Source organism: Dermochelys coriacea, chromosome 1, assembly GCF_009764565.3.
Source record: "Dermochelys coriacea isolate rDerCor1 chromosome 1, rDerCor1.pri.v4, whole genome shotgun sequence".
In the NCBI taxonomy this organism is placed as follows: domain Eukaryota; kingdom Metazoa; phylum Chordata; order Testudines; family Dermochelyidae; genus Dermochelys; species Dermochelys coriacea.
The window spans coordinates 116,793,480-116,817,209 of record NC_050068.2 but is presented as its reverse complement, the minus strand read 5'-3'; the positions used below and the strand labels follow the sequence as shown (position 1 = coordinate 116,817,209).

Below are 23,730 nucleotides of genomic sequence, written 5' to 3'. Positions count from 1 at the left end.
TGTGCCGGGAGAAGTGGGAGGAGCTGCAGGCCCTCGAGGACCATCGGGCCTGGGGTGCCTTTGTTCGATCCTGCATCTGTCTCCTTTGGGAGATGGATCACGGCTCCCGCTTCTTCTACGCCCTGGAGAAAAGGGGGGGGGGCAAGAAGCACGTCACATGCCTCCTAGCAGAGGATGGCACCCCCTCCCTTCATGGATCCGGGGTGGAGATGTGCGGGAGGGCCAGGAACTTCTATGCAGGCCTTTTCTCCCTGGATCTGACCGATCCTAACACTTGCAGAGTGCTCTGGGATGGGCTCCCGACGGTCAGCGCGGGCAACTGAGACCGGCTAGAGCTGCCTCTCACTCTGGCTGAGTTCTCGGAAGCCCTTCGCCGCATGCCCACCAATAAATCTCCGGCCTTGGACGGGCTGACCGTGGAGTTCTACCGCATGTTCTGGGACATCCTCGGCCCGGACCTCATCATTGTCTGGACTGAGTCCTTGCAGAGTGGTGCAAGTGAGCTGCTCTCTTGTGCAGGTGAGCCGTGCTCACCTTATTGCCGAAGAAGGGGGACCTCTGCGACTTACGGAATTGACATCCTGTCTCGCTTCTCAGCACAGACTACAAAGTCACAGCCAAAGCCATCTCGCTGTGGCTGGGGTCCATGTTGGCAGATGTGTTCCACCAGACCAGACCTACACCATCCCAAGCCGTACCATCTTTGATAACCTTTATCTGGTTCGGGATCTTCTGGAGCTTGGGTGTAGGGATGGTCTGTTGTTCGCCCTCCTGTTCTTGGATCAAGAGAAGGCGTTCAACAGGGTGGATCAAAGGTATCTCCTGGGCATTCTGCAAGCATTAGGCTTCAGACCCCTGTTTGTGGGCTTTCTCCAGATGTTGTATACCTCCACGGAGTGTCTGATCAGGCTCAACTGGACCCTGACCGAGCCAGTCAGCTTTGGGCGGGGAGTACGTCAGGGGTGCCCCTCTGGCCAGCTGTACACTCTGGAGATTGAGCCCTTCCTTTGTCTCCTCCGTTGGAGGCTAACAGGGTTGGTGCTCCGAGAGCCAGAGCTGAGGCTGGTCCTGTCGGCGTATGCTGACAATGTTCTCCTTGTGGTCCAGGACCCGGGCGACTTGGCAAGCCTCCACCTGTGCCAGACTGTCTACTTGGCAGCCTCCTCTGCCTGGGTCAACTGGGTCAAGAGCTCTGGCCTGGTAGTCGGGGCCAGGTGGCAGGTGAGCTCCCTCCAACCTGCGCTTCAGGCCATCCGATGGAGCGCGCATCCGCTGTTCTATCTCGGCGTTTACCTTTCTGCCATGCATCCCTCTCTGCAGGACAATTGGCACGGTTTAGAGGGCAGGGTGACTGAGCGGCTCCGGAAATAGACAGGACTACTCCGGAGCCTCTCCCTTTGAGGGAGGGCACTGGTGCTCAATCAATTAGTCCTGTCCATGCTCTGGTACCGGCTCAACACCCTGGTCCCAACCCGGGATTTCCTGCCCAACCTCCGGATGGTGATTCTGGAGTTCTTTTGGCCAGGAGTGCACTGGGTCTCTGCAGGAGTCCTCCACCTGCCCCTGGAGGAGGGAGGGCACGGCCTGAAGTGCCTTCCGCCTCCAAGCCCTGCAGAGGCTCCTTTATGGTACAGGTAGTCCGGTGTGGAGAGTGCTGGCGCACGCCTTCCTGCACCACTTCCAAGGGCTCCAATGCGACCAGCAGCTCCTTTATCTCCATCCGAGAGGTCTTCCACGAGACCTCTCCGGGCTGCTGGTCTTCTCCCAGGACCTCCTCTGGACCTGGAAACTAATCTCAGCAACCAGGTCCGTGGTGGCCACCGAGGGGGCAGATCTCCTCATGGAGCCCTTGCTATACAATCCCCAGCTCAGTGTGCTGGTGGCAGAGTCCCCCTCGGTGCGCCAGAGGCTGGTCCTGGCAGAAGTTACCAGAATCTGAGACCTCCTGGACTACAATCGGGGAGACTGGCTGGATCCCTTGAGGCTCACTCGGCGCATACTTCAGGAGGTGTGGGCCGCTTTACCGCCCGCTGCTCGGGTTTATCTCGACCGGGTCCTGTAAGAGAGGGCACGCTCCGCCCACCCTCCACCCCAGGCCCTCTGGACCTTTTCATCAGGCCCTTGCTTCGTGGACCCAACCAGCCCTCCTCCCCGCCCCTTCACTGTTAGCCAGCTGCACAACTTGCAGCGGGTTCATTTTCAGACCGCGCTAAGGAAACATCTATACACGGTCGTGCGCCACACCCTTCACTTCCTCACCCTCACGTCCCACCCCAACACAAAGTGGCAGGACCTCCGGCCATCTCTAGAGGGTGAGGAGCCCTTGTGGGCCAGCCTATACTCCACCCTGGTCCTGAGGCCCGCCAGGGATGTCAGTTGTTGGCTCCTTCATGGAGCCAGGAGCACAGGCATATACTTGGCACAGTTCACCCCCGTCCCAGACACCTGTCCCTTCTGTGGTGTGAGGGAGACCCTGGCACACGTTTACCTGGAGTGCGCCAGGTTGCAGCCCCTATTCCGGCTCCTCATTAATATTTTGTTACATTTTTGGTTGCACTTTTCCCCTCATCTCCTTATCTATGCACTCCCTATTCGTGGCCCCACAAAGCCACGGGACCTCCTGGTCAACCGCCTCCTAGCCCTAGCTAAAACGGCCATCTATAAAACCAGGGAGAGGAGGTTGGCCGATGGAGACTCCTGTGACTGCGGGGCCTATTTCCGATCCTCAGTCCGTTCACATATCCGGGCAGAGTTCCTCTGGGTGGTGTCCACTGACTCCTTTGATGCCTTCGCAGAGCAGTGGGCGCTGTCCGGGGTTCTCTGCTTGGTTTCCCCATCAGGGTCCCTTTGTTTGACCCTTTAACTGTACTCCTGTTCCTGTTATTTTATTAGTTGTCCCCCAAAATCACTTGGTTTCCAGGTCCTGTGGACCCCCCCCTCTTAGGCTGGGTGGGGGGATCCTTTAGCAGTAGGCGGGCTTCTGCCTGCCCACTTCCTGGATCCCAATAGGGCTACTCTGCTGTACCCAACTGGCCTGGGTCTATCACAATATTTATTTGATGGATGTTGTCAGAGAGGAAGACAGGCTCCTTTCTTTTTTACATTTTCTTTTCATTACCGTTTCATAGATTTAAAAAGTTTGACAATACATATCTAAAGAAAATCCTGATCCGGGGGAACCAGCCCAAATCCAGCATTGTATCTCTGTACAAGAAGATGGAAATCAAACAAGCCATTGACATGGCAGAGAATGGGATAATAAATTCAGCTGAATCAACAGTTTCTCTCCAGTGAGTATCAGCTTCGTTACAGCTTACCAAACAGGGGAGAGAGGGAAGAGGGTGGGGGGGGGGCGGAGATATGAAGAAACAGAGGAGGGAGACAAGGACTTTAAAAGAAATGTGAAAAGAACAAGGTACTGGGAGGGGAGGAATAAATGTTAGGTGCTGGGACCTTGAAATGTTACATAGGAAAAGAAATGTTCAGTGATGGTTCTGAGTTTACAAAGAGAGAATAGACTCTTTACCCATGTTTTTCAGCAGCATCAGGCATGCCTGCAGATTCAGATCTAGATTGAGTGGTACTCGCTGATTGCTTTGCACTGCTCCAGTGATGCAAAGCGGCCATATGCTTCATTTAACTGGCCAGTAAATTCTGGTTTGTGGCTGCTTTCTGTTGAAAGAGAGCAACACAAAGGAATGGAGCATATTGGTTTGTCTGGCCCTCAGTTCAGATTAGTAACCAGAATTCTGGGATCTGTAAATTTGGGTATAGCTCTCATGAACCCGGCTCTCTTGTATGATTGCTACTTCAGACTGGGTCAGAATGCTATAAGGACAGGCTTTCTTATAGTATTTTGGTACTTCAGCTTCTAGTCTTGGCCAGAACTCAGGTTACTCCTGGGGGCATTCTGCGCCAAAAAAATTAAAATTATGCACACAATATTTTAAAATTCTGAAAATTTTATTTGTCAAAATAAGACTACATAACCACACCAGTTTCAATTATTTTGGTAATTTATTTCAAAATACCGGTCAGCAAGTATGTTTGTAACAATGCAAACACACACAAGAATTCCCCCAGGAGTAGAGAGTTAAAGAAACCATTATGACAACCCAGTTCCTGTTTATCTACCCCTTTGCCCACCTGCCAGAGCCTAGCTGGGGTGGGGAGGTGCAGACACCTGCAACTCCTCCCCTACGGAGCCCTCCTGCGGGGGCCCCCCAGCCAATGCACCCGAACCTCCTCTCCCCAGAGCCCAATTGCAGGGCCCCTCCAACTCAAATACTCCCCCCAGAGCCCAGCCGTGGGGCCTCCCTGGCCCATATACCCGTCCCAGAACCTAGCTGCGCCCTCCCCACCACGTCCATACACCCATCTCCCTCCCGCCCGTGGTCCCCGCTCCCCGCAGAGCCCAGGATCCAGAGGGAGAAACAGCCTGATGCTTGGTCCCAGGCTTGCTCAGAGTTTCCTGGTTGCTGCGCTGCCTTCTTCTTCCCTCAGGGCATGTGGGGAACTGCAGCTGCCAGGAACCCTCTAGCTCAGGGGTGGGCAAACTTTTTGGCCTAAGGGCCACATCAGGGAATATAAATTGTATGGCGGGCCATGAATGCTCACAAAATTGGAGTTGGGATGTGGGAGGGGTGAGGGCTCTGGTTGGGGGTGCGGGACTACTTTATGTACTACTGGGCCATTTAGAAAATTATTGGTGTCTGGCTGATAGGCCAGTGTTGCTGTAAGTGCGAAGGTGCGGTTGGGGGTGCGGGCTCTGAGATGGGGATGAGGAGTTTGGGGTGTAGGAGGAGGCTCTGGGATGGGAGTGAGGGGTTTGGAAGGCAGGAGGGGGATCAGGGCTGGGGCACAAGTGCGGGAAGGGGTGCAGGTTCCAGCTGGGGGTGTGGGCTTTGGGGTAGGGCTGGGGATGAGAGGTTTGGGATGCAGGAGGGTGCTGGAATCATTTCATCAGCCCTTTTGATCAGTTGCACAGGCATATCATTGCTATCTGGGGTTTCCACACTTTAGAGACAAGGGGAAGAAATCTTCTCTCTCGTAATCAGGGCAGATCTCAGTTGAGCCTTCTGGATTCGCTTCAGGCTAAGAACTTCCATTCATGTCAGTGGGATTCCTACAGGTGGACTATGCATTAAGTATTTGCCCATTGACTGTGCAACAAAGCATCTATATTTGAGATAAAATATAGCACTTAGTTATACTGGCTTAGAGAACATAAGCATTAGAAATAGGAATTTCAAAAGGCAAAGCACATCCAAGCAGATGCTGTAGATACCACATTTCTATGGCTGTATTTTAGACAATATACTTTAAATATAATCATAAGAAATGCAGGATGGGCTTATTTCTGAGCTCAGACTTTGGACATCAGGGGAATTTTTCTTGATGTACATTGGTGTAAGCAGGCTCAGAATCAGACTGAGTGTTTTCATTGCCAATAACACTATTATACAACCACTATCCCACTAGGATGCTACTTTCTTCTTAGTAGAACTGGATGGAGAGTACAGAAAGTTCAAAATGTAATAAAATGGGGAAAAAATTGGATAAGGATTTGGGGGAATTTGTTTTTTATTTTTTTAACCAGCTCTATTTTTTTTAGAACAAACGTGGACAGTATTTTGGGTACATTCGTGATCAGAATAGATTTATTTATTTATTTTTGCCACCACAGAGTTATAGCCAATTGCTATGCAACCGAAATGATATAATCTCAGTAATGTTTTTGCAAATAAAACACCTGGCCTGGGCTCTGCAAGTAAAATGCAGGAAGTTTCAATAAGCATCAAAGAAAGAATGTTAACAAAGATGATTTTATGGGAGTGGTAACAAGTCAAACTTGATTACCTGAAAGCAGGTTATCAGCATGGCAGATTAATGGCTAATCCTATGCAAAGAGTATGCTTTTTATTTGTGTTTTAGAACAATACAGATAATCATGTTTGTTCTGTTGCTAATTCAGTTCAGCTGAAACTGAGGGTATTTTATTTGAGTCACCTAAAGAGTGAAACGATAACAAGCACTGAGATGATTTAAAGCAGGGATGGGCAAACTTTTTGGCCCGAGGGCCACATCTTGGTGGGGAAATTGCATGCAGGGCCATGAATGTAGGGCTGTGGCAGGGGGTTTGGGTGCGGGAGGGAGTGTGGGGTGTGGGAGGGGGTGTGGTGTGCTGGAAAGGGCTATGGGCAGGGGGTTAGGGTGCAGGAGGGTTGCGGCAGGGGGCTCAAGGAAGGGGGTTAGGGGACTCAGGGCAGGAGATTGGGGCCGGGGTGGCGGAGGCGTTCGGGGTGCAGGCTCCTGCCTGGCGCTGCTTACCTTGAGTGGCTCCAGGGTGGCAGCGGCACACAGAGGGGCTAAGGAAGTCTCCCTGCCTGCCCTGGCCCCATGCTGCTCCCGGAAGTGGCCAGCATGTCCGGCAGTGGCTCCTGGGGTTGGGGTGGAACAGGCAGCTCCGCCGTGCACTGCCCTTGCCTGCAAGTACCACCCTTGCAGTTCCCATTGGTCGTGGTTCCCCGTTCCTGGCAAATCGGAGCTGCGGGGAGTCGTGTCTGCAGGCGAGGGAAGCACATTGAGTCCTCTGCCCCCTCCCCCAGGGGCCACAGGGATGTGGTGCTGGCCGCTTCTGGGAATGGCACGGGGCTAGGGCAGGCAGGGAGCCTGCCTTAGCTCTGCTGCACCACGGGGGTGGCAATCCCATGGGCCAGATTGAAAGCCCTGACAGTCTGGATCCAGCCCGCGGGCCATAGTTTGCCCTCCCCTGATTTAAGGCCTGATGTTCCATCTACATCTGCATGCAGCAGAGAGCCAGAATAGGTCATCTGGAGTCGGGAAAGTAGCAGGATGAAGTGATTTCTACATGATACCATTCTTCTCAATACTTTCCCCAACCCTTTTCCCAATTCTGTGATATAAAATCCCTCTGCAGATGCACTACAGGCTTCTGGTTCCATAGGTCTAGGGAGGGCAGGCCTGGACAAGAAGGGGGTAGAGAAGTAGCTACTCTTTGTGGAATCAGCCATGAGGGGATTGTACTGGGTAAGACTTCAGTTGTCAAACTATGTTTCATGGACCATTGGTGATGTGAGGACCACTTGTCAGTGGTCAGCAGAGAGTTTAAAAGCAGCACTTCAAAAAAAATTAGCAATTTAAATGGTCACTGGATGAAGCCACAAGTCACTGGCCCAACTCCCCGATTTAGAGTTCTAATGTGTGCATTTTTAAGTCCCTAGACAGGGGGTTAGGCTAACTGTGTCGTCTTTATTTAAATTATTTATTTAATTTATTATTATTATTATTTATTTATTTAATTTATTAAACTAGACTATTTAAATGGTTACTTTTTTTTAAATGTGTCTTTTTCTATAAATGTTGCATTTTTTTTTATGACTGACTTGTTCCTTTTCTAACTTGCCATTTTTTACCTGTGATATACTTTTGATCACTACATACAGACAACAGTTGATCTCAACAACTGGCCATTTCCTAGAGATGAGCCACTTTGGATTTTTAACACATTTGAATTTTGGCAGTTTTCAGATTCAAATGCCTGAACCCAAACCTATCCCTATGCCTTTAGATTCAGGTTGGATGCAAAACCAGATAAGGCCTATTTTCTGGTTGTGCTTTGAGGAAGATGGGAATTTTGCAATTGCAACGAATGGTGGCAATTTTGTGAAATTAGCTGTAATTGACCATCATACAGCTGCCATCAGGGCCAGCCCACAACACTTTGGCACCTGAGGCAGGAAACTCAAATGATGCCTCCATCCCCCGTCGCTTGGGCCAAAACTTTGAAAGGTCTCAGTTCTGTTTTCTTCCTGTTCTACTCTTCTCATGGTACTGCTCTGCTACCTACCCCAATAAAGGAGAACTAATAACTTAAAATGCTTCATTCCAAAATTTTAAGTAACATTTAACTTTTAAATGCCTGAACAGCAAATGTAAATTTTCTTGTCTGCATAGTAAACTCTGGCATTTTTATCTGTTTGAATAATCAAAGTGCTGCTTTCCGTGCCTTCTTGGCTGCAAAGATTTGAACTGCTTCCTGAAGGTCCACAGTCTGGGCCAGCTCATGCTCTATTGAGAGGGTTGCAAGGCGGACCAGCCTCTTCTGTGTCATTGTGGAGCACAGATGTGTTTTTTATTAACTTCAGCTTGGAGAAACTGTGTTCTCCACTGGTAACTGTTACAGGAAGTGTTAGAAGTATGCGCAGAGCAACAAAAGCTTTTGGAAAGAGGGTGGTCATCTTATTTGTGTGCATATGTTCCAGAACAGCCTTTGGAGATGATCTTGCTGAAAAGTAACTTGAAAGAGCTTTCAGTTCATCACCTAAATCACTCACATCAATATCGCGCATGTCATTGTGTGTCAACACTGTCTCTAGTGTCCTGCATTGCTGGTGTAGATCTTCCTCAGGTATAGTGAGGAGTTTTGGAATATCAGACAACATCCCAAATATACTGCTGTGTTCCTTGAGCTGCATGAAATGTTCTTCACCTGACCGTATTGCACAATCTAGCATCTGGTATAAGAATTCAACTTTGAATTGTTGTTTGGGGTCTCTTATGGGATTATCCCATGCCTCGTAATCAAAATGTCGTCTTCTTCGGTAACTCTTGTATTCTTGAATAGGTGGGAAAATAGCTTCAGTGTGAAGTTCCTCTGCCAACTTCTGTGCACTCATCAGAACATTTTGAAATCCCTCATCTGACCAGTAAGACTGTAGGTATGACTTTACTTTGTCCACTTGTTCCATTGCTCCAGATATATCAAGGTCAACACCTTGGAATCTCTTGCTTACAACATTTATTTCAAACAGTATGTCATGCCACAACACTAAGCCACACAGAAATTTGAAGTTATGTATGTTTCTGGAGATTCCATTTCCTTCTCCCACAAACAGTTCCTGTCATAGCATTATCCTCCATAATGGCAACTATGGCATCATCTATCTTCCCAATTTGGTGTTTAATAGGCTTTATCGCCTCCACTCGACTTTCTCATCATGTGGCACTCAGTGATTTCAATGTCAGAGAGGGTGTTCCCAGATGTTGCTTCAAAATTTGCCATCGATGAGTTGATGCAGAGAAAAATACATAGATGCTTTGAATTACATTAAATAATTCAGCAGCCTCACTAGAAGCTGATGCTGGATCACTGACCACCAAGTTCAATGAATGAGAATTGCATGGGACAAAAAAAGCTTGAGGATTTAACTCTCGGATCCGTGTCTGCACTCCTCTGTTCTTTCCTCTCATGTTGGCACCATTATCGACCTCTCATGTCAGCTATCGCAATTCCCGTATCTTCCAGCTTTTTAAGAAGCACATTTTGTCATATCAGCTCCTGTAGTACCATCAATGTCAATAAATTTTAGAAAATGCTCTCTGATAGTCACTGTTGCAGGGACATTTTCACTATGTTCTGTTGCTGTTACAAAATGTACCATCAAAGTCATTTGCTTCGTATGGCTGATGTCAGGTGTGCAGTCCAGAATAACTGAGTAATATCTTGCTGACTTCAGATCTGCCACAATCTTCTGTTTGACTTTGGTTGCCAGCAGTTGCATTGTGAATTGTTTTTCCAAGGTGTGTGTACATTTCTTGGGTGGTGACTCTTCTTAGATACTCCAGGAGTAAAGCATCAAACTCAGCCATCAGCTCCACAATTTTAAGGAAGTTTCCATTGTTTGGCACATACAGTTGATCTGAAGTGCCACGCAGTGCTAGGTTTTGGGTAGCAAGCATTCTCACAATGGCAATGAGCCTTTTCCAGTTTTGCCAGTAAAGAGTCTCTGATGCAATCTTCTCTTGATGCTGATCATCTATGGTGGCCTTTAACCTTAGTCTCATCTCAAGCTCTTTCCACCTATGGAATGCTCTCTGGTGATTTGCTGCCTTCTCATAGCATGCCAGATTTCTAGCCAGATTTTTCCAGTCCTTTTGTTCCTTTAGAACACAATGTGGCTGGAACATTAGACTGGAATAATTTGCAACAAAAACAGTATGCATCATTCTGATTTTTGAGTACATAAGCCATGGCCTCTCCACTTTGTCACCATTGGGGATTTCACGCCAGTAATGTGTTGGATGGAAACATCTATTTTCATTGTCTTTGGGGAACATGAAGTTTTTCACTTTCTGTGGCCCATGGAGTACAAGGAAGTCCCTCGGGCTACTGCTGAAGTGGGTCCAAAGTCCTGGATCATCTAGACTTAAGGAACTAAACTCAGCAGCAGTTGTTTCTTGCACCTCCACCACACTCTCTTCTCTGATCTACACTTTTCTTCAGGAATGTGCATGGTTACCTCCATTTGAGATGGAGATAGGGATGCTGCCGTAGCTGCCAGGTCACCTGCACCCTGACTAACTGGAAGATCACCACTCAGATCCTCAGTTAGGCCGGAAGGCTCACCGTGAACATTTGTGTCTATGTATCTCAGGAGAGCTCCTTTCTGTTTAGATAGAAAAGCTTCCTTTGCTTTCTTTCTTTTTCTGAATGCTGCCCCATAGGGGCGTTTTCTTCTTTCACTCATGACTGCTGTTCCCTGCCAGCTGTAATGGCTTTCAACACTCAATTGAAGGGGACAAATAAGCAGGCTGGTAGCAGGGCCTGAGTGAGGGAAGATATCAGCATCTTAAGGGCCTAACTGGCTCCTACTACTTCAGTTGACTGCCTGTTCTCCTCAAGTGGGTTCAGGGAAGCAGCAGGAAAAGGGAAGCTCCCTGAGAAGCTGGTGTAAATCAGTCCAGGCTCCTGGGGGTGCTAGAGAGGTACATAAGAGGCTCCTCCTCCTCTCTCTCTCTCCCTGCAGCTGCTGCTGCTTTCTGTTATTCCCTCTCACCTTTTCTCCTGCCTGCCTGTTATGTCTCTTGTGCCCTCCTTCCTCCAGCACAGCACTCCACCATCTCTGTGCATCTAGAGCAGAGAGAATACATATGCATCAACAGCAGGCACAATTTTCTACAATCTGGGTCTTAGTGGCGCGCCCCCACCCCCACCCCAGTCTGGCACCTGAGGCGGCTGCCTCAGTTTGTCTCATGGTAAGGCCAGCCCTGGCCACTATACCTTGGCCTGGATTCTGCATTGAACCTGAACCCCAAGCCCTAGCCTAAACTAATCCATATCTGAACATCAGCGCTCTGGCCCAAGTCATGAATCATATAGCAATTTTTAGTTTATTCTAGACACAGCTTTTTTTATATTAAAGGCTGTATTCTTTCCCTAATGTAAAGGAAACTGAAAGCACAATCCTTTCAGAATGTAATTAAAGGAAACCCTCATTTAATCAAGCCATTTACCACAATTACATCACTTAATGTGAGGGAAAAGATGGACAAATAAATATAAAAGGAAGCGAAGAAAAACAAAACAAGTGAGAACAATGAAATGAACTTTGACTATGGTTCACACACGATGGTCATGCCCCTTTATCCCTTTTTCCATTCTCCTCTTTGATATATGACTAAGCTCTCACAGAGATTGACCTGGCAAATCCAGTTAGCATTTCAGATCAACCAGCTTCCATTGTTTCTTTAGCAAGAAGGACAGGTAGTTACAAATGACTGTAAACAACTTTTATGCTAATTCATAAAAATGGAAGAGTTATTGCATTAGAATCAGTTATACTAGCTCTCTTGTACAGAAATGAAACATGAGCACAAGAACACAGGATTGATGGTTTTGATTTTTGTTGTATTTGTCAGTTGCTCCATATCAAATGGTAGGACAAGATCAGAAATGAGGATATTGATAGCTGAACTCAGCAACCACCTCTATCAGCACTGGTTTGGTTTTGGCAGCTTTCTTGGTAGGGATGTATTATTGGAATGGAAGACCAACAATTCCAACGGGTGCATATCAAGGAATGCTGCTACTCAGCCACAAGCACATGGGTATCAAAAACTTTGGTGGCACAATAAGATTGTTAGTGATGAACATAAACTGAAAACCAGCCTGATCACCTTAAGCACTTAGCCAGAGATCAATCTGGGTTGTGCTCTATCAGCAAGGAGAGAGGATCCCTATCTCTATCTGCAAGGAGAGAGGATCCCTATCTCTATCTGCAAGGATCCCATTGGGATTTGTCATGATGACTATGCCCCATTACAAGATAACTGTATAAATTCTCTAGACCTGCCAGCCAAGTTTTCTGGGTTGTGACATTCCCCTTGACAAATCCTGAACTTTCTCCAATTCTATGGGACTGTCCTTTTTATCTCTTTGCTTCCTTTGGATTAAGAGTATGATGTTCCCTTCCCATTTGCACTGGCAGAAAGTTGTTAAAGCCAGTACAACATCAAGGTCTCAAAGACTGGAAGATGTTTGTGGTGAGCAAAGAAAGAAAAAGATATAAAAGTAACTGTTCAAAAGGTCCCTTAAAAATATGGACCTTTTTTGCCCACATCCCACACCACCCCCAATCACTGATTTAACACTTTCCTCCAAGACCCTACTGTGCGGAAGGTGACTTTCCTTGTTAATTCTTAAAAAGAAAAGGTTGGCTTCTATTGTAAACTGAATGGCAGCTTATTGTATCTTCACAATATGTTAATAGATGTTTTAGTTTTCAGCTGGGCAAACTGCTTGAAACTATAGTAAAGAACAAAACTGTCAGACACATACATGAACATAATTTGTTGGGGAAGAGTCAACATGGTTTTTGTAAAGGGAAATCTTGCCTCACCAATCTACTGGAATTCTTTGAGGGGGTCAACAAACATGTGGACAAGGATCCAGTGGATATAGGGTACTTAGATTTTCAGAAAACCTTTGACAAGGTCCCTCACCAAAGGCTCTTAAGCAAGGTAAGCTATCATGGGATAACAGGGAAGGTCCTCTTATGGATTGATAACTGGTTAAAAGATAGGAAACAAAGGGTAGGACTAAATGGTTAGTTTTCAGAATGGAGCGAGGCAAATAGTGGTGTTTCCCAGGGGTTTGTAGGGGCTCAGTCCTATTCAACATATTCATAAATGGATCTGGAAAAAAGGGTAAACAATGAGGTTGCAAAATTTGCAGAGGATACAAAACTAAAGATAGTTAAATCCCAGAAAGACGGCGAAGAGCTACAAAAGGATCTCTCAAAACTGGGTGACTGAGCAACAAAATGGCAGATGAAATTCAATGTTGATAATGCAAAGTAATGCTAATTTGGATAACATAATCCAAACTATATGTATAAAATGATGGTGTCTAACTTAGCTGTTTCCACTCAAGAAAGAGCTCTTGGAGTCATTGTGGATAGTTCTCTGAAAACATCCACTCAGTGTGCAGCGGGAGTCAAAAAGGAAACAGAATGTTGGGCATCATTAAGAAAGGGATAGATAATAAGACAGAAAATATCATATTGCCTCTATATAAATCCATGGTATGCCCACATCTTGAATACTGCATGCAGATGTGGTCACCCTATCCCAAAGATATATTGGAATTGGAAAAGGTTCAGAAAAGGGCAACAAAAATGATTAGGGGTATGGAATGGCTGCCATATGAGAAGAGATAAGACTGGGACTTTTCAGCTTGGAAAAGAGATGACTAAGGGGGGATATGATAAGGATTTATAAAATCATGACTGGTTTGGAGAAAGTAAATAAGTAAGTGTTATTTACTCCTTTTCATAACACAAGAACTAGGGGCCACCAAATGAAATTAATAGGCAGCAGATTTAAAACAAACAAAAGGAAATATTTTTTCACACAATGCACAGTCAATCTGTGCAACTCCTTGCCAGAGGATGTTGTGAAGGCCAAGACTATAACAGGATTCAAAAAAGAACTAGATAAATTCATGGAGGTTAGATCCATCAATGGCTATTAGCCAGGATGGGCAGGGATGGTGTCCCTAGCCTCTGTTTGCCAGGGCAACAGGGGATGGATCACTTGATGATTACCTGTTCTGTTGATTCCCTTTGGGGCACCTGGCATTGGCCATTGTCAGAAGACAGAATACTGGGCTAGATGGACCTTTGATCTGACCCCGTATGGCCATTCTTATGTTCTTTCTTCAAAAGATGATGCAAAGTGCAAAAATTTAAAAAACAAAACAAAAACTAGGAAGTTTTCTCTTTTTTTAGCTTTTGTTGATTCCTTAGTATCATTGGCTAAAAAATGGCCATTCCCACCTGCAGTGCACTAGAAATAATAACATATGAAAATAAATAATTTGATAGGAAAGATAATTCCTGTGTGATTTGTACAAATTAGTATAATGTTTACCTTTTCCTTCTATTTACAGAAGCTATAGAAATCAAACAATGCGTAGGCTTTCCTCTGAAGAGGTGGAGTCCATGCGGGATATGCTGACACACAGTCTGTATCAAGTACGACAAAGGGTGTGTAAGCGACTCTTGTAACAAAGCTCTGTACTTGTAGATCAAAAGATCATGTGTACCCTCCTCGCCATGATAGCAACAACCAATGGTAGCTGCAAAGATAGTATTGTTCTTCTCAGCTGAACCATGAAACTGTGTTAATGGGAAATACTGAGCCAGATCCTCAGCTGGATTTCAATGGAGGAGTTCTGATTTACATCAGCTGAGGATCTGACCCATTGTGCTCAGATCCCACAGTACAAAAAGTAAAAGGGAGTTCGCCTTCTAGCTTTTCACCCTGATGTCTGATCTGCAATGTAACAGGACAAGAAAATCCAGAAACTAGCTCTAGAGGTCAGGCTTCCCTATCTGTAAAGATCTCGGTGACTCAGGAATGTTCTCCTTTCTGATATTGCCCAACACCTAGTTTATCTAGTTTAACTTTCCAAGTCCCCTCTCTCTCCAGTCACACACAAGCTGTGATCTGTGACTGCAACAGCAGACCTGTAGAGTATTTTCATGGCAACTGAGGAGATGGAGCTGATATGGAATTTAGTAGTAATGGTATTTACCTGAACATGTGCAGCAGTTACATTTTTTTTTAAAGCAAACCATATGCAGAGTAGATTTAAAACTGATATTCTAATCTCAATGGCCCTGCCCTGTGAAGGAGCAGCAGGGCCATTAGGGGCCAGCGCTGTTGTGGAGGCACAGGACCTACGTAGATTTGCCAGATTTGGGAGGTAGGTCTCATGGCTTATTCTGTGTGGGAGACAAAGATCTCTCAAGATAGGATGATAGGGGAAGAACTCCCTCCCACCCAGAGCCTTGTCTTGTAAGCTTTTCTTGAGCTGGGCCTCAGCAAGGATTTATTTTGAAAAAAATGTACGTAACTTTGGTATCCTGTAAAAATACAATGTGATCCTGGTCAAAGATGCAACATGAGTGTAATCCAGTCCAATGCATCACTAACCAACCAAGCATAATGCTGAGCACTGTCATGCTCTCTTATGGCAAAGTGTGCTAGCAGGTATACTTGGGTAACCCTGAAATTATGTTGATCAACTGTTCTGACTAATGTAACATATGAAGAATGATCATTTTATAACAGGTCATTGTTCATGTTATATTATTTAAAATTGTCTGAATTGTAGCCAATTGTCCTTATGAAAGGTATTTCTTGTCTTACTAGAAGTTCCATATGCATCTGTCCTATACATTACTGAGGTGAACCCTGTGTCTGCAAAATCAGTTACCTTAAGATCTAGTAGTGCACTATAGCATGCTATGTGGTATTTGAAACCATATCTTCTCTTGGAAATGAAGGATTTTAATAACTACTTCCCCCTTATCTTGAACTTTGAGGGCCTAACTATGCTCTGGAATGTCACTGGAATTGCATCAGTGTGAACCCAGTATAAGTGGGATTGAGATCAGGTCCTAAATCTTCAAACTGCTGTACAAAAATCAGTGAATTTTTCCTCATGACACCCCTATGAGGTAGCTAACTATTACTCTCATTTCACAGGTTGAGGAACTGATTCTCTACTTGCACCATTTGCAGCCATATTCACCAGTGCACAGTGAGTGTAAATTTCTATCAAGTTAAAATGGAAGGGCCTGATTCTCATTTACACTAAAGCCACTTTATACCACTCTGGCAGTGTTAAAGAGCCTTAAAGTGAGTGTACATTAAACGAATGCCCACTTTAAGGCTCTTTTACAATGTCAGCGTGGCATAAAGTAGCTTCAGTGTAGCTGAGAATTAGGCCCAAAGAGTTTAACATCCACCCTACACTCACTTTGGATAGGTGTAAATGGGTACGCAAGATAATAGAGAATCAGGCCCAGTGACTAAACTTTTACCAGACACTGCTGAAGGTAATGTTGCATTGTGGCATTATAGCTTCTACCAGTATAGTAGAATCCACCCTTGAATTGCATGGATAGAACTAATCTGGCAGAGGATGTATGCTGCTCAGAGATGGGGAATCGCTGCTGGCTAAATGGAAACTTTTGTTGGTAAGACACAAAATGCCAGGTTGTGCTGCCTTTCTAGTGTAGACCAGGCCTAAGAAACAGAAGGGTCAGTCCTTGGTTCTGACTGAGATCTATCTGGTGCAGGAACGGAGTGGGAAGCAAAGGTCCCTCCCTTTGCACTTCCTTAATTCCTAAGGGTCCTCCAGTTTATGCAATCCTTTCCTCCTGGGCCCGCCACAGATCTGTAGGATGTGGCATGTGGGTAAGGATCATGTAGAGCTGGCTTTGCTGGCTGTTCACCACCAGGGAATTCACCGTTGCACAGGTAGGGAGGGACTGGAGTGCTCCAAGGGGGCTATACTGAAGGCCAGGATCTGTCCCAGAGAAGTTATGCAAGATCTCACAGTGAGTCTGTGGCAGAGCCAGGAATAGGACACAAAAGAAATTCCTTGCTCCCAGTCGCATGCTTGATTGGACTGCGCCGCTTAAGCCAATGTGGCAAGTGTGCATAGGGAAGAGAATCAAATATATGTATTTCCTATTTCAGACCCTGTCGTATAACAGACACAACCTGCCAACAGAAACAAGCGAGAAACAAGCCAAAGAAATTCTCATCCGGCGCCAGAACAGCCTGAGGCAGAGTGTCAGGAAAGGAAACAGCTTTTCTTGGGGGAAACCGGTAACTGTTATGCAAGCTACAATTTGAGTGATCAGGGCATAAAAATACCTGCCTGCCTCTGGACGTACAAAATCCAGCCAATTTTAACTAGCTTTTGCAATAATTGAAATGAATATTTCCCACAGAGCCTTAGAAGAAGAAAGCTCCTGGAAACAACGGGCTATATTCAACAATAATGTCAGTGACATGTCACCTGTGTGCTAGTCAGAACACAGTGTAATTGGTAGTAAGAGATAGTGCAAGTTGCAGTGCTTTAACTTTGCCATTCACTGTGGGTAAAAAAACAAGTGAAACACACACCTAGGGACTGAGGCAAAGTCCTTTTAAGTCATTGGGAGTTTTTCCATTGACTTCAGCTGGTTTTGGATCATACCCCAAAAACCCCAGTGTAAATAGGTTCAGAATCAGGCTCTGAGGGTGTGGAAGGTGTAAGTGTAAACCCACTTACACTGGTTTCACACTGTTGTAGCACACCTCTGTAGGTGTAGCACAAAATGCAGCATAGCCCAAATAACCACTACGCTTTATTTCCATCCTTCTGTTAGTTGCTATTCTTGTAACAACCCAGATTTCCAGTCCCTTGGTGTGTAAATTACATTGGTTTGGCCCCTCATTGAATGCTAGAACAGTGCCTCTATTGTTATACTGCCTTTTCATTGAATTAAATCCATAGTCTTCCTTGGGAACTTGCCCCCATTTATCTCAGACAGAATTTGGCCCATATAGTTTAAACAGTGGAAAGGCATTGCTTGGAATGTCCTGCATGCTGAACTGGTTCTGCTTCTGAATCCAGGCTGGCACAATTAAATAATACTGTATTTTTTGTCTTTGCACACAGGCTAGCACCAAAAATTTGCGTTTCCTCTCTTTACCGTATGGTACTCATCATACAGCTAGACAAAAAGCAAGGCACGATGCTTCTACAGGTAACAAACACACTTTACTCTGCATACCTCTCCAAAAGGATACAGTGGAAAACAGAATTTGTTCCATGAATTTTACAACAATATTCCCTAAAAAATCCAAAGTTTCTTTAAATGAGTCACATCCCCTTCACCTATCTGTCTCTCCATGGTATTTACATGGCACCAGCTGTGGTCATCTGCTCAGGACACCCAGAACCAATAAGCCACTGTGTTACCCCTTCGCCTCAGCCAGGGCACACTTTTTGCTGGAGTTTAGACTGTGAGTCAGGTTCCTGACACACCAGTCTATCCAGCAAACGCCTCAAGATTCTGCCAGTCTGATCCTTGCCTTGTCAGGTAACAATCAGTGAATCCCAGTTTTCAAGTTCCCCGGACACATCTCTGCAGTGTCCAGTCCCTCTCACAGGACTAGCCTACTGGTTTGCTCTTTACTTCGATATAACAGCACTGAGATATAATAAAACTAAGAATAAGTTTATTAATAAGCAACAAAGAGTTAAATAACACTAAACAGGAGAAAGAGAGACAGGTGAGGTGACAAACAAAACAAAACACACTTTTTAGTGACTAAAACTGAATTTTAGCAAGTTACAATTTTTGCCTAAATAGTTTTCTCGCTTACATCAAGTTACCAACATATATAGCCCTCCAGGCCAGAGGATCCAACCTTCAGAAACGTAGAGGGCACCTTTCCCTTTTTTCCCTAAATGATGGAAAATTAGAATGTCTTTTGGCTCCCCTTATATTTCCCAGAGTCCATTGTAGTTGCCTCAAGAACCAGGAAGACACCTGGGGGGTTCAGACACAATCTGTCCCAAAGTGTCTAATGTCTCTTCCCTCATCTCCACTGTGATATACATTTTCTTCTTCTTCTTCTTGGTATGACAGTAGCAGATCAGGCCCTCTTGTAGTATGTATTCTACATACACGGAGTACGATGCAGTCCTACTCTGAACAGCTTACAGTCTAAGTAGACAAGACAGACTCTGGGTGGGAGGAGAAACAGAGGTCAAGAGCAGTGATGTGACTTGTCAAGGTCATACAGCTGGCCTATGTCAGAGCTAGGCATGGAACTTAGGTCTATTAACTCTCTGTCCATTATCCTACCTGTTAGATCATGCGCCACTAGACACATTTCCGCTTTTTGTTTACATATGAACTCCTGAAATACATGTTTAGGCTGTTGAAAACGGCTATTCATTTTTGCCAAAATTAAAAATCTGGCAGTGAATGACACTATTTTTTAAATCACCTTTGTAGAAATATAGTAAAAAGCCAAATGTTGCTTGTTTCCTGCATGTGCAAAATGATTTACTCTGTTCCATTTCTTTTTTCCTATTGAAACAAAAGAAAGTGTTTGTGATCCGTGTAAGCAAACTACTCACTTCAGGTTGTGCATACATTGTGTGCATAACACAGTAAGGAACCCTTGATAAGATCCCAGCCAAAACCTTCAAAGTTATTTATTTCCATAGAGATTTCTGAACTACAGCTATAAAACAGGTGGTAACTAACAGGATTTATGGGTCAAGGCAGTGATGAGCTGCCAAAAGCTGAAGAACCGGTTCCTTCAGTGTGCTCAGGGTCTTCGGCGGCACATCCTTCAGTTGCTCTGGGTCTTCGGCGGCACTGAAGGACTGAAGGACCGCTGCTGAAGTCTAAACCAGTTCTAAACCGGCTTCCAAATTTAACAACCCGTTCACATGAACCAGTTCTAGCTCACCATTGGGTCAAGGAATATCAACCCTGTTAAAAAGCTGTTAAATATTTCAGCACAACAGCCTATGATATGAAGATCTATTGCAATCCTTTCTTAGGGTCTAACCTTCCCTTATTGCTGCCATTAGCAAATCTCCTATTGTTTCATTGGAGAATTTGGAACATACCCCAGGAATGGAGGGAGCAAAGCAGCTGAGGCTGGGCTGAGAATCTAGCTCAGGGCCTATAGTTTTAAAGATACAATCAGTGAATGTATGCAGGGAGTTTACAATAATCAAAAGCTTGTGCTACCTACTGGTAATAATCAGGGAAGGCAAAACAAACTTCAGCAGAACACAGTGGGTCAATGAGATGCAAAGAAAATTAGTCACTTTGACAGAGCCCATGGGACTTAGGCATCTAAATACATGTGAGGATCTGGGGCTTTGGGTTGCTTGAGTATCCAAAACAGCATGATAAAACAAATTAACCAAATTGCAAAATAGTGGTCGTTTTTCTCCTGTTTCACACAAGTAAATATTTCTATGACCAATATGTCGACACTTTGTGCCACCGATTACCTCATCTGGCTAGATATAGATATAGGCCACTTTATTATGTCCAGTCCTCTTTCAGATCTGAAAATTTTTTCTTCATATTGTCCATTTTCTCTGAGACAACTATGTGTGTGTTTAATTGCAATAGGATATAGTCTGTTTTATAACCCTTCATGTATTTTTTTGCTTATTTGGAGGTTCCTGTATTTTTTATGAGTAATTATGTAATAGTATGGCAAATTTATTTTACACCTTCAGACTTCAGATGGTCTGTAATTAATGACAGAGCAAAGATTTGCTTAGTTAAATAAATAGGACAAGAGGGCTAATTCACCTTGTTGTAGGCAAAAGTTTTGCACCAGAGACCATGGAAGTGCCTTGGGTGCCAAAGGGTGTGTTTCTAATACGGTTACGGAACTTTGACTTCAGAGAAGTCTCTTCCTCTGACACACCCAGGTTAATCAAAGGGCCCTGAAGCCAAACCTTCAGGTGCAACTGGTTCTTTTGGTCTTGTTTATTGCAGGTGACCTGTAACATTCCAGTTGGAAACCTTTCATCAATCACATTCAGGCCTAGGTTGTGTTTTTTGTAATGCTTCCGAATTATAGGTTTGGTTATCTGCTTGAATAACGTGCAGAACATTAAAACTTACACGAATGAGTTTCCTGCATGGGATAATATGACAATAGCAGCATTGAGAGCTATTAACATGGAGCAGAGTACGCTCATTTATTAAGGTTTAAGGGTAGAACAAAGCTCAATACAGGATGCACTATTTACCAAAAATCCATTGTCTCTCCACTACTTAAGAAATATAAGTTATTTTAATTGTCCCTCATAATAACATACATTATTTTACAGTAATTACCTCAAGCACTACAGTTCCAGTGTAACATCTCTGACCTCAGAATAATACTCTATTATATTAAGTATTTTCTTTTAATAGTTCTTAATAAAATACTCTCTCTTTTTTTAATAATACCAATCCCTTTTATGTTAATGTCCAGGTGATTACAGCAGTGATTCTGATTCAATGATCTCCATCGTGTTCAGTCCACAGCTCCAAGCAGGCTCACTTGGAGAAAACCGTCGTCAGCAGGAGATGGTTCCAACGGAACGGTTAGATAGAAGAGATAAACTGTCAGATTTTGCAGGTCAGAGAGGAACCCCAAGCAAGCAGGATCACACAGCTAGAATAAGAAGACCGGCTTTAATGCCAAAGCCCCAGTTTGACGCAGTGTTTGAAGAAGAAAAACAGGGATATGAATCGGAAGAGGAGGAAGGAGCAGTCGCGGCATCAAGGCCATCCATTAAATGGGCAGCAGAGAAAAGAAATGTCAGACATTTCCACAAAGCCCCAAACCCACCATTCTGGAGAAAATAGCAAAGTTCTTATATGAACCATAATTACAATGTTTATCTTGGGACCTCTGAACTAATTCTGATGCCGGTTCTAAGCACAGCGTGAAGGTTTTTAGAAGTTCTGTGTAGAATCAGATGCTTGAACAGTCAGATCGAAGGTTGTTTGCCTGAAGCCACTGAATGGCACAATAGTAAATGTCAACGTACAACTCTCTTCCAGCAGATACTGTAAACTTAACTTATCATCAGTGAAATGTGTGAGAATATTTATAGTATCTCATAATTCTATATTCTGTACTATGGCTGTGATCCAGCAAAGCACTTAAGCATGTGCTTAAACTGAGCTCATGAGTAAATCCCATTGACTTCAGTGAGCTCCCTCACATGCTTAAAGTTAAGCAAATGCTGACATTCTTTTCTGGATGAGGGCCTATATATTATAATCACTGTGCTACATCTCTTACAACATATTTCTGATTTGGTCCAACAAACATCTGATCCATAAAATTTGGCAAGCAACACTGGGGAAAAAAACACCTCTTCTTTCTGTTCACAATTCAAAATAGTATTCAAAAGTTTAGAATGAAGCATATCATCTATGTTAAATGCATATAAAGATTTGATGAAACTTAAGTCCTATTTAAATTTTTCCATTATATGCATAGAAAGTATTCATCTTCCTTAATATTACAGAGGCAATGGCACAACTATTAACAGAAGAATGGATTTTGTCTTTTGTACGGCACTGAATAAACAATGAATGAAATTTCTAAAAAGCCAAAAACAAAATCCCACTTTGTTGTATGAAACAAAAGAACAATTGTACGTAATAACTTGGAATAGATTTAAACCAAATCCCTAGATCAGATAATCCCTAAACTTTGGAAAAGTTTGAGTCCAGGTCCAAACGTTGTAGCTGCCCCTATCTCTTTTGTAGCTTGAATTAAAATCCTAGATTCAAATAAGCCAAACTTTGGGAAAGTCCGGATCTGAACATAGTGGCTCAGGTCCATCTCTAATAACAACAAGACACTTTGTTGAATATCTAACAAGTTCTACTGGCTTTTTTAGTCAAAGTCTCCACAATGCCAATCAAAGCAGAGCAGGAAAATATTTGGAAATTCACCACATCCAGCAGTGCAGAGGTGTACCCCGAATCTGATCTGCTCTCACTTGCCCATGACATTGGAAAACTATAGGGTGTATTTGAGACCCTGTTGATATTTGTATTGGCTTGGGGAAAAAACAAAACATATTAAATTGGTGTATTATCCAGTTGAAATCAAAACATTATTTTAAAAGGTCGCTTTACACGTCCACCTGGTATTTTCTTAATGTGCAGTGCAAACTATCTAGTTACCATTTCATACCTCTTTTAGGGTGAAATCCACCCCATCTCACAGACCCCACATAAGGTCCCCACAGCAATGGAACTATTGCAGTTTCATAGAGCAGCATAGATGCATAGAAACCATCCGCAGAGAGTGGGGGACTATGCACTCCAGAGTCAGGTAGGAGGATGGAACAAGAGGACCAGCTGGGTGGTTAGATGTTGCAAGTTGGAACAACTCCTCAGGGACTGAGACCAAGGTGGTGGAGAGAAAGTTGGGAAGGGGTTGAGAGGATGGTGAGGGGGAGGGTGGATAGTGAAAATGGAATGAAATCTCTGTATTGCATCAGTGTTCTCGGAGAAGTCTGTGAGATTCTGGATGAAGAGAGACTTAAGGAAGAGAATTTGAGAAGAGATTCAGTATAAAGAAGGTTTCAGAGTAGCAGCCGTGTTAGTCTGTATTCGCAAAAAGAAAAAGAGTACTTGTGGCACCTTAGAGACTAACAAATTTATTTGAGCATAAGCTTTCCTGAGCTACAGCTCACTTCATCGGATGCATTCAGTGGATGCATTTCCACTGAATGCATCCGATGAAGTGAGCTGTAGCTCATGAAAGCTTATGCGCAAATAAATTTGTTAGTCTCTAAGGTGCCACAAGTACTCCTTTTTTTTTTTTAGTATAAAGAAGAACCATTATGAATTGTTCATGCAGCACATTTCCTCTTTCGCAAGACTTTATGGTAAGCTTTCTGTGGGGATGGCTATACCAAGTCATCTCACGGAGAGGCATGGGGTAGCTACTGTTGCATGTCAAGCAACTGGCCACTGGTGCCATGGGGGTTACGTGGGAAAAAGGGATCCACCAGAATTG

At 44.4% G+C, this 23,730-nt stretch overlaps 1 protein-coding gene across 1 annotated transcript in view; it reads left to right on the top strand.

Annotated features, from left to right (window-relative positions):
- SLC9A4 (solute carrier family 9 member A4) overlaps positions 1-21,952 on the top strand; it is a 58,511-nt gene extending 36,559 nt beyond the window's left edge. The window contains exons 8-12 of the mRNA XM_038421089.2: positions 3,129-3,290; positions 14,252-14,348; positions 16,855-16,986; positions 17,825-17,912; positions 21,175-21,952. Of these exons, the coding sequence (XP_038277017.1) occupies positions 3,129-3,290; positions 14,252-14,348; positions 16,855-16,986; positions 17,825-17,912; positions 21,175-21,551 (856 nt within the window). The 3' untranslated portion in view covers positions 21,552-21,952. The remainder of the gene's footprint in view (positions 1-3,128; positions 3,291-14,251; positions 14,349-16,854; positions 16,987-17,824; positions 17,913-21,174) is intronic.
- Positions 21,953-23,730: the final 1,778 nt, after the last annotated feature.